At 36.4% G+C, this 13158-nt stretch overlaps 1 protein-coding gene across 8 annotated transcripts in view; it reads right to left on the bottom strand.

Annotated features, from left to right (window-relative positions):
* Positions 1–9883: 9883 nt before the first annotated feature.
* The window catches only part of Sytl2 (synaptotagmin-like 2), a 68553-nt gene continuing 65278 nt past the window's right edge, over positions 9884–13158 (bottom strand). For all 8 annotated transcript variants that reach the window (XM_013511851.1, XM_005379769.2, XM_005379771.2 and 5 more), the window contains 2 exons: positions 11695–11900; positions 9884–10958 (listed from right to left, as the gene is read on the bottom strand). In XM_013511851.1, coding sequence (XP_013367305.1) covers positions 10813–10958; positions 11695–11900 — 352 coding nt within the window. In that variant the 3' untranslated portion in view covers positions 9884–10812. The remainder of the gene's footprint in view (positions 10959–11694; positions 11901–13158) is intronic.

Below are 13158 nucleotides of genomic sequence, written 5' to 3'. Positions count from 1 at the left end.
TGTAGCCCAGGTTCGCCTCAAACTCATAGAGACTCTCCTGCCTCAGCCTCCCCAATGCTGGGATTACAGTCCTGCTCCATCAAACCTGGCTGGTGCATATATATTTATGATTATTATCTCTTCATCTTGGATCATTCCTTTAACAAATATGTAGTGAACTTCTCTGTCTCTTCTGATCAGTCTTGACTTGAAATCCACTTTGTCTGCAAATAGAATAGCTAACCCTGCTTTTGCCAAGTTTCTGTCACATGGAAAATCTTTTTCTACCCTTCTACTTTCAGTATATGAATGTCTTTTTTAGCTAAATGTGCTTCCTCTATGCATCATATTATTGGATCTTGTTTCTTGATCCATTCTGCCCATGTGTTTCTTTTGATTGGTGAATTGAAACCATTCCCATTGATTGTTACAAATGACAGGTATTGACTTATCCTTGTCATATTATTTTCCTGTTTGGGTTTTTTTTTTTCCCCCTCTGTTTGCCTTACCTGGTAGATTCATTCTACTGGGACTCTTGAAATTGTTGTCTTTTCTAGGATATCCTCCAGAACTTTTTGAAGTGCTGGTTCGCTAGTCCTGAGTTTCTTCATGTACTTTTATCACAGAAGTATCTTATTTTTCCATTAATTTTAAACGATAATTTTGTGGGGTACATCAATCTAGATTGCTGGTTGTTTATTTTTAGGTCTTGATATACTTCATGCCAAGCTTTTCTTGACTTAAGGTTTATGTTGAGACATCTTCTGTGATTCTGATGAGTTTTTCTTTCACAGATGTTTCTTTTTCTCTAACAGCTTTTAATATGTTTTTGTGTTGAATTTCTAGAATATTGACTATTACATGCCTTGGTGTAGTTTTTTTCTAATCATAGCTAAAGAGCTTATTTCACTTATCTGTATCTCAAGCTTTTCCCATTCTTGGAAAGTTTTCTTCTATTCTGTAAGGGTTTTTTTATGCCCTTTGTTCTATCTCCTGATTCTTCATTGATTCCAATTAGTCATATTCATTTTCCTTGTATCATCTAGCAGCTGTTGGATTGATTTATTCATGGTCTGTTGCTATTTTTAAATGATCTTTCATTTGATGATCACCAGCCACAATCTTGTCTTCTAGATCTGATATTCTATCTTCATACTGCTTGACTTTGCCATGTATACTTTCAGTAGAATTTTTAATTTCCTGGATTTCCAATGAGTCTGTTTTTATGAAATCCAGGTCTTTTCTGCATTAGGCATTCATAGTTTCCTTGTCTTTGCTATGCACCTCTCTTTTTTTATTTCCTATATCTGCTCTAGATTCGCTAACCATTTCCTTCCTTATGGCTGTCATCTCTATCTCTATTTCATTTTTGTCAAGAGATCTGTTGACTTGCTTTGTTTCTTTCACTGCCACCATTTCATAGACTTCAGCTGAGAGGTTTTTAGTTTCTTTCACTTCAGTGGCCCCTTGATTTGCTTTGGGTGAGTTGAGGTTTATGGGGTGCATCTTGGTTCCATGCCTTCTATTTTCTTTGTTTATTTGTTTTCTGGATTGAGGCCTGTAAATTGCTTATGGTAGGTAGCTCTACTGCTAATTTCAAACCTCTTTAGGAAATTACTACTTTTCAGAGATATCTTCTAGGCATAGCTGGCTTTGGCTCTTGAGTCTGTCCCAAGATCCTGTCTCATTTGATTTAATATGGATGAAAGGTTGCTATCTGCTTGGTCTAGCACCCAGTTCTTTGGTACTGGACTATAGTATTGCTTATGACCCCCCAGACAATCTAGGTATTGGTATGCAAGGAAGATCAACTGATCACAACAATTAAGTCACCTTGGCTAAAGTAGTACAGTCAGTAATAACAAAAGCATCAAGCATAGACTAGGAGATGACAGATCGTGATAATTATTAATTTGCCAGTGCTAACCACATGTACAAGATTTTATAGTTATATAACAAGATCTAAGACACATCAAAAAATTATACACAGTAAATATCCACTCAGTAAAGCCATTCTTCATTAAGGGAAGAAAATTTAAAAAGGATAAGAAGAAAAAAAATAGAGAAATAGAGTATCAGCAAGGCTGAAGGACAAAGAAAGATTACCCAAGCCTCAGGAAAAAGGAAGAAAAGAAAGAAAGAAAGAAAGAAAGAAAGAAAAAGAAAGAAAGAAAGAAAGAAAGAAGGAAGGAAGGAAGGAAGAAAGAAAGAAAGAAAGAGGGAGAGAGAAAGAGAGAGAGAAAGAAAGAAAGAAAGAAAGAAGAAAGAAAGAAAACAAAACTAAAAACAATGTTCACACTCATGAGAAAACAAAAACAAACAAGAAAAAAAATGGACCAAGCAAACAACAATACTGAAACGAAAAACAAATTCTCCTGGCTACAGTTTTGTGGCAGTGTCCCATTCAGGGCATGATTCAGCTATTGCCAGTAGACAAAGGAGGCAGTCAGAGTCCAGACCTGTGCTGGACAAGCCCAGCAAGCCTGCAGTACGATTTGGGCAGGATGCCAGTTCCGATACCTTCAAATACAAAGAAATTCAGGCTGATCCTGGCCTTTGGTCATGGGGTCGGGGCCTGAGTTATTCAGCCTACAACATTCTGGATCTCTCTTGCTGGCCTGACCATGGTTTCTTGGCTCTGGATGTCCCCTGAAGTTGTCTCTCATCCCAGTCACTGTGAGATTTCAACACTCGGAGCCCTGAAATGAAGCCAGCCCAGGGCTGCTCTGAGTCCCAGGTTCAGTTGGCCCCTCCCTAAAATGGTGTGCAACCAAGCACCCTCTCCAGGGGCCATGGCAGTCATTTGTGCTGGCACAGCATGCACTGCTCCATTCTATGGAGCATCTTTAACTGGAAGCCTCTGAAGTCACCCGCCCTCACTGGGTCTCTACAGATTGCGTCCTCCTCTCTCACACCATGTGCCAGGAGCTGGAGAGGAAGTACAGATTGCACTTTTTCTATGTTGAGGTCTTTCTCTGCACTTTTTTTGTGGACTCCAATTTTCCCTTCAGATCCTTCCTGGGTCCCAGGGATCCACCCCCATCCTTCTTTTCTTCCCCAAATTATTATTTTCCAGTGTCTGGATTCTGAATCTTGGAGAGGTTGATTTGTGGCTGTTTACTGTTCTGTCATTTTACTAGAAGTCCAAAACTAGGTATCTTTCACCTATCAAATTAGTCAAAAATATTTCCCTTAATTTATAACTACTCAGGATTGGCAAGGGTATAGTGAACTAGGCACTCTGTTGGTGAAAGTCAGTTGACACTATTTATTGAAAACTTAATGTCTTTCATGTCTTTTGAAGTAGTAATTACCTTTCTGGGGAAATCTTTCCTAGGGAAGAAATCTGAAAGAAACATTTACTCAAAGCTTTGCATTGCAGCATAGTTTATAATAACCAAAAGTTGGAAACCTAAATGTCCCAAAAAAGGGAAATGTTAAGAAAATTGTGATATATTTACACAACAGAATATTGAACATTGAGCCACTGAGCCAGAAAATTGAACCACTGAACATTATATGTTTATAGGCAAGTCTTAATGGCATAGAAAATATTTATGTTAGAAGGATAACTTTACAAAAGAGATACAAAACTTAAAATTCAGAATAATCTTGATGCTGTGATATAAGCATAAAAGGTTGACTATTCCTATAGGATTTTTATTTTAAAAATGTGTAAGTACATATTTGTAGTATATGGTTTCATTCATTGTGGGAAGTTAATTAAGGGGACAATCCAATAGGAAGAGAGAACAATTATATAGGCACTGAATGTTGAAGCACTTAACAGCATAAAACAAACACTACTGGACATAAAAAATTAAGATATGTTATGTACATTTACCAATTCCATGGTAGGAATGTAAACATTATGTAGTGCAAACATGTATTAATAAAAACTTTTTAAATTTTAGAAAGGTCAAATAAACACAAACAAACAAATAAACACATAGTGGGTGACCTCCTTATCCCACTCACACAAAGAAACAGATCAACTAAATAAAAAACCAACAAAGAAATATTAGAGTTGAATCTCACCTTTGAACAAATGAACTTAATAGATATCTACAGATGTTTTAATCTACTACAACATAATACACATTCTTCTCCGCAACAAACTGGATTTCCTACAAAATAGAACTCATACTAGTCCACAAAGCCTGCTTATGTAAATACAAAGAAATCAAAATCACCCCATGTGTACTATTAGATAATTGTACATTGAAACTAGAAATCAACTACAAAAAATGACAAAAAATTTATAAACGTCTAGAAATTAAATAACACACCTCTAGACACTCGGTGGGTCACAGAATAAATCAAGGAAGATATTAAACAATTCCTGGAATCAAGCAACAATGCCAGTACAAAACACCAGAATCTATGGCACATGATGAAAGCATACTTAAGAGAGAACTTTATTCCAGTTTTTGCTCACATTAGGAAAACAATGACTCAAGTAAATAACATAATGAACCTCAAGATACTTGAAAAACCACAGCAGTCCAATCCCAGACCTAATTTAAGAAGGGAAATCATAAAGATCAGAGCAGAAATACACAAAATTGAGAGTAAAAACACAGTACATAGTATCAATGAATCAGAGTTGCTTCTTTGAAAGAATAAACTGGATAGATAAACTCTTAGCCACACTTAACAAAAGGAGAGAAAATATTCACTTGCATTAGTTAGAAATGAAAAAGGCAAAATCACAACAGACTCCACCACTAAGAAAAGTTGTACTCCAACAAATGTCAGAATTTTGAAGAAGTGGGTGGATTCCTAGACACATAGGAATTAACAAAACTGAAACAAGAAGACATAAAAGTTCTGAACAAACCAATAATAAGCAATGAAATTGAGACTGTAATAAAAAAAAAACCTACCAACTAAGAAAAGCTCATTACTTGATGGATTTATTGCTGAGTTCTACAAGACCTCCAGGGAGGCTATGACACCAATACTCCTAAAACTCTTTAATGAAATTGAAAGGGAAGGAGTTCTTCCTGGGAGCCAGGAAGTCTGACTTCAAAACCAGACAAAGACTCAACTAGAAAAGAAAACTACAGTCCAATCTCCTTAATAAATGTAGATGTAAAAATCTTCAAAATACTGGCAAATAGAATTCAGCAAGTCATCAAAAGGATCATGCATCATGACCAAGTAGGTTTAATTCCAGGAATGGAAGGATCATTCAATATATACAAATCAATAAATATAATACACCACATAAACAGAAATAATGACAAAAGTCACATGATCACATCAGTAGATGCAGAAAAAGCTTTTTAACAAAATCCAGTTTTTATTAACAAAAACCCAGAAGAAAATAGATATAAAAGGACTGTACTTCAATCTGATAAAAGCTATGTATTTCAAACCAATGGCTAACATTATATTGAGTGGAGAGAAACTGAAAACTTTCCCTTTAAAATCAGGAACAAGACAAGGATCTCCACTATCATTACTCCTGTTCAATATAGTACTTGAATCAGCCAGAGAAATAAGAAAGAGATAAATCTGCCAGAGGAAGAGATAAAAGGAATATGTATTGGAAAGGAAAATATCAAGTTATATTTACAGATGACATGATTCTTTACACAGAGGACCCAAAAACATTGCATCAAAAGACTCCTAAAATTAATAAACAAATTTAGCAAAGTAGTAGGATAGAAAATCAATGCACACAAATCAATAACATTCTTTCTTGTGTATCAATAATGAATTCACTGAGGAAGAAATTAGGGAAAGAGTATTATTCACAATAGCACCAAAATAAATTACATATAGTACTTAGAAATTAATCTAAGCAAGGAACTGAAAGACCTCTACAATGAAAACTACAGTATTCTAAAAAAGGAGATCAAAGAGGATATCAGAAGATAGAATGATGTCCCCTGTTCCTGGATAGGCATAATGAATATTGTCAAAATGGCAATACTTCCAAAACTGAAATACAGATTTAATGCAATCTTAATCAAAATACCAATAGCATTTTTCACAGAACTAAGGAAAAAAATCCTAAAATTAATATGAACTAAGAGCCCAGAATAGCAAAATCAATTCTGGGTAACAAGGACAAGGCAGGTAGCAGCACAATACCTAACTCCAAGTTATACTACAAAGCTATTGTGATAAAAAAAAAAAAAAAAACAGCATGGTACTGGCAAAAAAACCCCCAGATTTAAGGATCGATGGGACGGATTAGAAGATGCAGAAACAAATCCAATCACACTCACCTACTTTATCTTTGATAAAGGGGCCAAACACCTTCACTGGAGGAAAGATAGCCTCTTTGACAAATAATGCTGAGAAAACTGGCTTTCCACATACCAAAAATTGAATTTAGACCCATATCTCTCACTGTGTATTAAGTTTAAATTGAAGTGGATCAAAGATCTAAATAATAAAACGGAAATCCTTAATCTAATGGAAGATAGAGTAGGTCAAACTCTTGAAGACATAGGCATAGACAAGTACGTTCTCAATAGAACTCCAGTCATACAAGAAATAACAGCGAGAGTCAACAAAACGGATCATATCAAATTAAAAACAACCACTAGAGGGAAGAGACAACCTACAGAATGAGAAAAATTTTTTTCCAGCTATACCTTGGATAAAGGACTCAAAGAATATACAAAGAACTAAAAAAAATTAGAACCCCCTAAATAAAAGATCCAGTCAAAAATATGCAATGGAAATAGACATTTCTTAGAAGAACAAATTTAAAAGGCCCATATTACAAGAAAAATGTTCAACTTTGCTTGCCATTAGAGAAATGCAAATTAAAACAACACTGAGATTTTATCTTAGTCCAGAAAGAATGGCCATCATCAAGAAGTCAAATAGTAACAAATGTTGGCAAGACTGTGTGAAAAAGGAATCTTCCTCCGTGACTGGCAGGAATGTGAACTAGTATAAACCATTATGGAAATCAATATGGAGATTCCTCAAAAAAACTAAAAATATAAAGTTCCTTTCAATCCAGCTATTCCCCTAAGAGGCTTCTTCCTGAAGATTTGAAGCCATCACATTATAATGATACATGCATACCATTATGTACAGCATTACAATTTATAATAGGTAAATCTTGGAAGCAGCCTGTATGTCCATCAATAGATGAATAGATAAAGAAAATGTAGTATCTATGCATAATGGAATACTACTTTGCTATAAAGAAAGATAAGTTTGAACCCAATGTAGGAAAATGGATGCACCTTGAAAACATGTTAAATGAAATAAATCAACCACACATGCTTAAATACCAAACAGATTCTTTCATATGAGAAATCCAAAGTATAAGTAAAGTAACAAGAAAAATAAAAAATAACTAATAGGAAATGGAGAGAGATCTTTTGCAAGTATGAAGGGGAACAGGAAATGGAGGGAAGGGGGAAGGGGTTAAAGGGAAAGGGATGCAAAAAAGAATTAAGATACGTCATGTACATGTGCCAAATACCCACAATGAAAGTGGTCATTATGTACTGCAAACATATACTAATAAATTTTTGAAAAATATATGAGATGCGCCTGAAGCATCTTATAATGAAAGAAAGTGAGAAAGAAAAAGAAACAGATGGTTATAAGGAGATAGAGAAGCAATAATCTGAAATCTAATCTTACATCCTAACTGAGGTACTGAAATAAGCGTGGATCTCCATGTTGTAATGCTGAGGATAACCAGTTTTTAGAACAAGCCACCTGAAGAAATGTTTTGTGACTGAATTAAGTATGTGAGAGCATAGTTTGTTTCATGAAAGGAACTAGTGAAATTAGTAAGTAGGGAGAAGGGGAGATGAGAGAGGAGATGGGAGAGTGACCCCAAAACAGAATGGGAGCAAAATGGGAGTGAAGGCAGAATTTATGGATGACAGATATATATATATATATATAAAAGTGCAAGCAAGTTTTCTGGAAAATGTAAATACAGAGAACAGAAGGGTGGGAGACCAGTCTAGATGAATTTGGACTAGGCAAACAGTAATCATGCTTTTGGTGGACTCCAAGGCTGTATGAGCAGGCCAGGGAGTTCCCAGGATAATCGTTACCTGCTTAGAAGCTGCAGTAGTCAGGGTGAGTTGGGGAATTTAGGCCTCTGGAAAGAATCATCAGTGATACTTAGGAATTTTTATTTCTTTTTTTTTAAATAATAGAATTTTGAAATGTTTTCACTTGAGATTCAAAATACCATGAATTTTGCCCATGTTTACACAACACCCCATTCTTCTGACTATGACCCCATGGACACACGCAGGTACATTAACCCAGGCTGTGGGAATCAGGAGATCTTACTTCATCCATTCTTGGTTACAGTAAATGGCCCAGTAGGTGGGGATTGGGTCAAAGGCTAGCCAGATTCCCCCAGAGATTTCTCTAGCAGGACCTAAAGAAGAGAGGTGCTGTGGCACAGCTGTGATGCTAGAGCTACTGGAAGTACTATTTCTCCCTCCTTGAGGGAGGAGATGACATTTGAGTTCCTGGTTCCTGCCTCAAATCCCCAGAGTAACCTGGGTTTCCATGGGCTGTATCTGTCTGTGAACTAAATCTCCCCTTTCCTGCTTATTCAGAGTTTATAAATAAATAAATGCCCTAGAACATGCAGTCCAAGGAAATGCCTCCAGTTTAAGAAAATATGCTTTGAAGTTTCAGCAGGGTCCTTGGCTAAAAGTTACACTAATTCAAAAGCCTGTCAAGCCAAGATCCCCAGAGAATTTAGGTGGCACACATTTTAAAATTCAGGAAATTCACATTTAGCATTCTTCTTGAGGCCAGGTGAGATTAAATTTACGATTTGTATTTTCTTTTCCAGAAGCCAATGTGTCATGAAATCCCTTTAGACTTTTGAGGCAGTAGGACATACTTTAGATAGAGGCTAGGCAGTGTGGGCGGGTCCATCGTTCATTGTGGTCTTTTAAACCTAAGAGACCTCAGTGTGGAAGCGGACAGGCCATTGTTAGTGGCTGGATGCCGAAAGATCAGTTGAACAGATTACGGAAAGAGGGCCAAGAAAGTACTGTGACACGGCACAAGGCAGAATAGGGTTTGCATGGCTGCTACTGTGTTCCAAGCAACCTTGGAGATATGGTTCTATTTAACTCATCTTGTTCTCCAAGGTCAGAGAGAATAAAGCTAAACACTCTCATAACAGATTAGGGAGACAAGGGAAAGGGCATTGTCCTAGGTTAGTCCCTCTTACTGGCAAGTAGATAAAAGGCTCTAGGATCTATTTGGGGAGGGAGGCAAGCAGTCTTGCGGTTTTATTAGATGCCTGTTGTAAGATCTTGCGCTCGTGAATTATCCAGGCTTTCCCAACCTACATTTAAACCAGTGCTTGTTTTGAGAAGACCAAGCTACTGGGTCTGAAGGGGGAGTGATGTTTTGGGTACTCAAACCACCCAGTATAATCTCTGGAAAAAATTTTAAGACTAAATTACCTTATCTTCAAGTTTTTCAACTATTCTTTTTGAAACAAAAATTCTGAGGATGAAACCCAGGGCTTCTCAGATACTAGGCGAGCACTCTACCACTGAGAAACACCCCCAGTGCCCCCCAAATTCTACTCTTACTAACATAGCCAAAGACAGCCATTTAAGTAAAATGATGCCAAGAGTTAAAGACTATGGAGAAGTATTATCCCAACAGAAGTTGTTCATTAGCCTTGTTAGGGAATTCAGATTTTAGGATTCTTAATATAAAGTACTTCATTTAAAATAAATAGTATTATTATGCAAGAGCTAGGGAACAAGTGGAAGGGAGAAGGGGTCAGGGAGGGTAACGTAAAGATAAATATGATCAAAAATATGTTATATGCCTGTATGAAAATACCATATTGAAGCCCACTGTTTTGTAAATTGAGTATGCACTAACAAAAATGTATTTAAGAAATAATAGGCTAATTTGCCAATAAAATTTAGATTGTATGATAATTTATTTAAGGGTTTTACAAAATATTTTATGAAAACTGCACATACATAGGAAGTACAGTAAAATTGAACAATTTACATTCTAATTTAAACTTTGTGCAAAGCATGTCGGTGACTACCCTTATGCTGTGTTCATGTAGTAAAGCTGTAAGGAAAACAATCATTCATGCAAAAAATTTTCAACATACTCTATTATAAAATACTACAGGGTTGAGATCTATTTTAGGATAGAACTGAGCTCAAATAAGCCAAAAACTGAATTCCATGTTAGCCAGTGGGTGGCACCAAAGTACATCTGAGAGCCAGGAAAAGGGAAGGCAGTTTCTAAAGGCAAAAATAAATGCTGTAAATTCAGTCTTATTGCTGTAACATGGAATTCTATATTCTATTGGAGATCTCAGAGTATATATTTGTCTTATTGTATAATTCTTTGTCATCGTTGATGTTCTTCTTCTTGCCCCATCCCAGGAAAAACTTTCTTTATATTTTTCTACCTATTTACAAGTGCTACGTTTTTTGTTAATCAAGGAGTAGGCCTTAGCTGGAAAACAAGATCGTGTGTGTTATGGAACACACAGTGGAAAACTAGAAAGATTTTTGGTTGAAAATATCCCAGATTTAGTATTTCTTGGCAGCTTTTTCTTTCAAGAAGAAGCAACAGTTAAGTTTTCCTAGCTTGGTCAAATATCTTCAATATTGGAATCACAAGTAAGCCACACATCTTGTCATTATTTAAATCCCTTGGGCCTTGTAATCAAAGGCACACATGCAGATTGACTTCAATGTGCTATGTCGTGTTCATTCGTGGCAACAGATAGGAACTGAGGATTTTCACCCATGTAGTCAGCTTTTCCAGATCAGCTTCCATCTATGTAGCAATCTGCAGTGGAGGAGCCAGTAGACTTTGGGCTTACTTAGAAATTTTGGCAATCAGAAGCATTCTGAGGGGCAGTGTGGCTTCAATCCAAGTGTTAGGGGAATTTACCATCTTCTCCCAGAGAGCAACTTCCTCTGAAGTGGAATCCATCCAATCTACTTCAGTCCCATAGCTTTTACCTGAAAAAAACAAAAAAAGGAAACTTTGCATTTAAAATGAATAACCCATTAGAAGACAGACCTGGGGCACAAGACAAGAAAGTGTGATTATTTGGCCATCTGAGTGACTCCATTGTTGAGATCGTTCCCATAAGTCCAAGAACAATGATTTCTCTTCACATGAATGTAAAAGCTGGATGAAAATGTATCAGTGGCATGAGAGAGTTGAAAGGTTTCTGCACTGGGTTGGAGGTGACACTTGATGATATCTAGGAAGCATGGCTAAGGCTTTAATGCCAAGCAGACTCAATTTAGAACCTTGAATCCTTCTGTTAGGAGCTCTGTCACTTAATTTTTTTGGCTATCAGTTCTTTTGGAGATAATAGTAAATAGCTCATAGAACTGTTATGAAGATTAAATGAAATAATGCAAATGAAACATTTAATACAATGACTAGTGCTCCATAAATATTAGTTATTATTATTCAAAGCACACCTTTTTAGCCCTGAAGGATCACAAATGTGTTTTTGGGGGAAAGTAGTATTAAAGGCATTTCTGTCCCCTACCCCTTGCCCCAACAAAATTTAAGCTCTATATGACAGACACTGTACCCTGTTAATCCTCATATCCAGAGGCCCTGGCACACAGCCTGGCACTCCTTTACTCATTCATTTCATTAAACTTAATGGATACAGAGTATCTATTTTCATTAGAAAGAAACAAAGAAATCCATTTCTAATGTCTCCAGGAGAATTACCTGTTCCAAAGCCAATCCGAAGACCTCCTAAAAACTGGTTGGTTAATTTGTAATGGTCCCAGACAGTGAGCTCCACACAAGCTTCCATCAGATCTTCAGGTCGGAACCCATCGTACACCATAGTGTGGTTGAAAATGGGGTTGTTTGTTTTCCCTACAGCTCTTGTCTTCTGGCGACTTTTCCTACTGGTATCTGGAAGAATGGTACTACATACAAAAAGGGGCATTACTGTGAGACCGTTTCAGTACAACAGTGAGCTTTTATGCTTCCAGTACCCTACAGCACAGCTACTAAGGATTGGTAATGGAGGGGAAAAGACTGGCGAGATAGCGCTGGTGGTTTGGTTGAAGGTAGGGAAAGGTGATTCATGCTGGAAAGACTGTGGAAATAGAGCTGGGTAGACTTAGTGTGAATCCTAACTCTGCTACTTATTGGTTGCACATTTTAGGGAAAGTTGCTTAATCTCTCACACACTTGTTTCCTCATCTACAAAGTGCGAATGGTGATATCAATGTCAAAAAGTTGATATTAGTATTAAATAACACAAAATTAGAATAAATAACACCAAAAACACTTATGGACAGGCATGGTACTTGCATTTAGTAAGCTCTAATATGGTAGCAATTGCTTGAGGATTTCTATAAAATTTAGAAGTACAGGCTATTCCTGATTAGTTAGGATAGCCAAAGGAATTACTATTACAGAGCTGAAAAAGAAAACTCTCAAATTTGCTAGATTTGAATTTGAATGATAATACATTTTTTCTCTCACTTGTTTTATTTAAGATAATCATCAAGTGAACTTTTGCATTCTGTTTTGTTTTTTGTTTTTGGTTTTTCTCCGGTACCAGGAACCGAACTCACGACCTTGCGCCTGCCAGGCAGGCGCTTTTGCCGCTGAGCTAAATCCCCAGCCCATCATCAAGTGAACTTTAATCTACCACATCTCTTATAAAGGCACAAGGTCTAAGAGTGGTTTCAACATGGCAGACTGACCTGAGTTCAAAAATTTTACTGGCTGACATCTATGAAAAATACATATAGGATGAATCATAAATAATGTCATATATATTAAAATCTATGTCACATATTTAAATAACTACTATTTGTCTTCTAGTAGAATCTGTATAGATAAAATTAGAGGCAACAAGGAGATTATACTAATCTACCTAGTTATTATTTACTACATGCCATGTACTTTAAATGTATAACAGAAAAAAAGTTTGCCACTTAAAAGCCCAAACTATCTTAAGTTCTAATGATCTAACTCTTAGTAAGGGTCTGTGTAGCAAGTCATTTTCCAAATATTTGCATTCTGATGCAAGGAATCTTTGCAAATGGGCCACAGAATATGAGAGACAAAGAATTTCTCCTACTCCACAGAAAAGCCAAAGAACGTGACATTTGCCATCAGAAATATAAATCTCACCAACAGATATATCCCTAAAATACCTTATATATCTGA

The sequence above is a fragment of the Chinchilla lanigera genome, unplaced genomic scaffold (genome assembly GCF_000276665.1).
Source record: "Chinchilla lanigera isolate Chin_1 unplaced genomic scaffold, ChiLan1.0 scaffold00013, whole genome shotgun sequence".
Lineage (NCBI taxonomy): Eukaryota > Metazoa > Chordata > Mammalia > Rodentia > Chinchillidae > Chinchilla > Chinchilla lanigera.
This window is presented reverse-complemented; position numbering and strand designations above follow the sequence as displayed.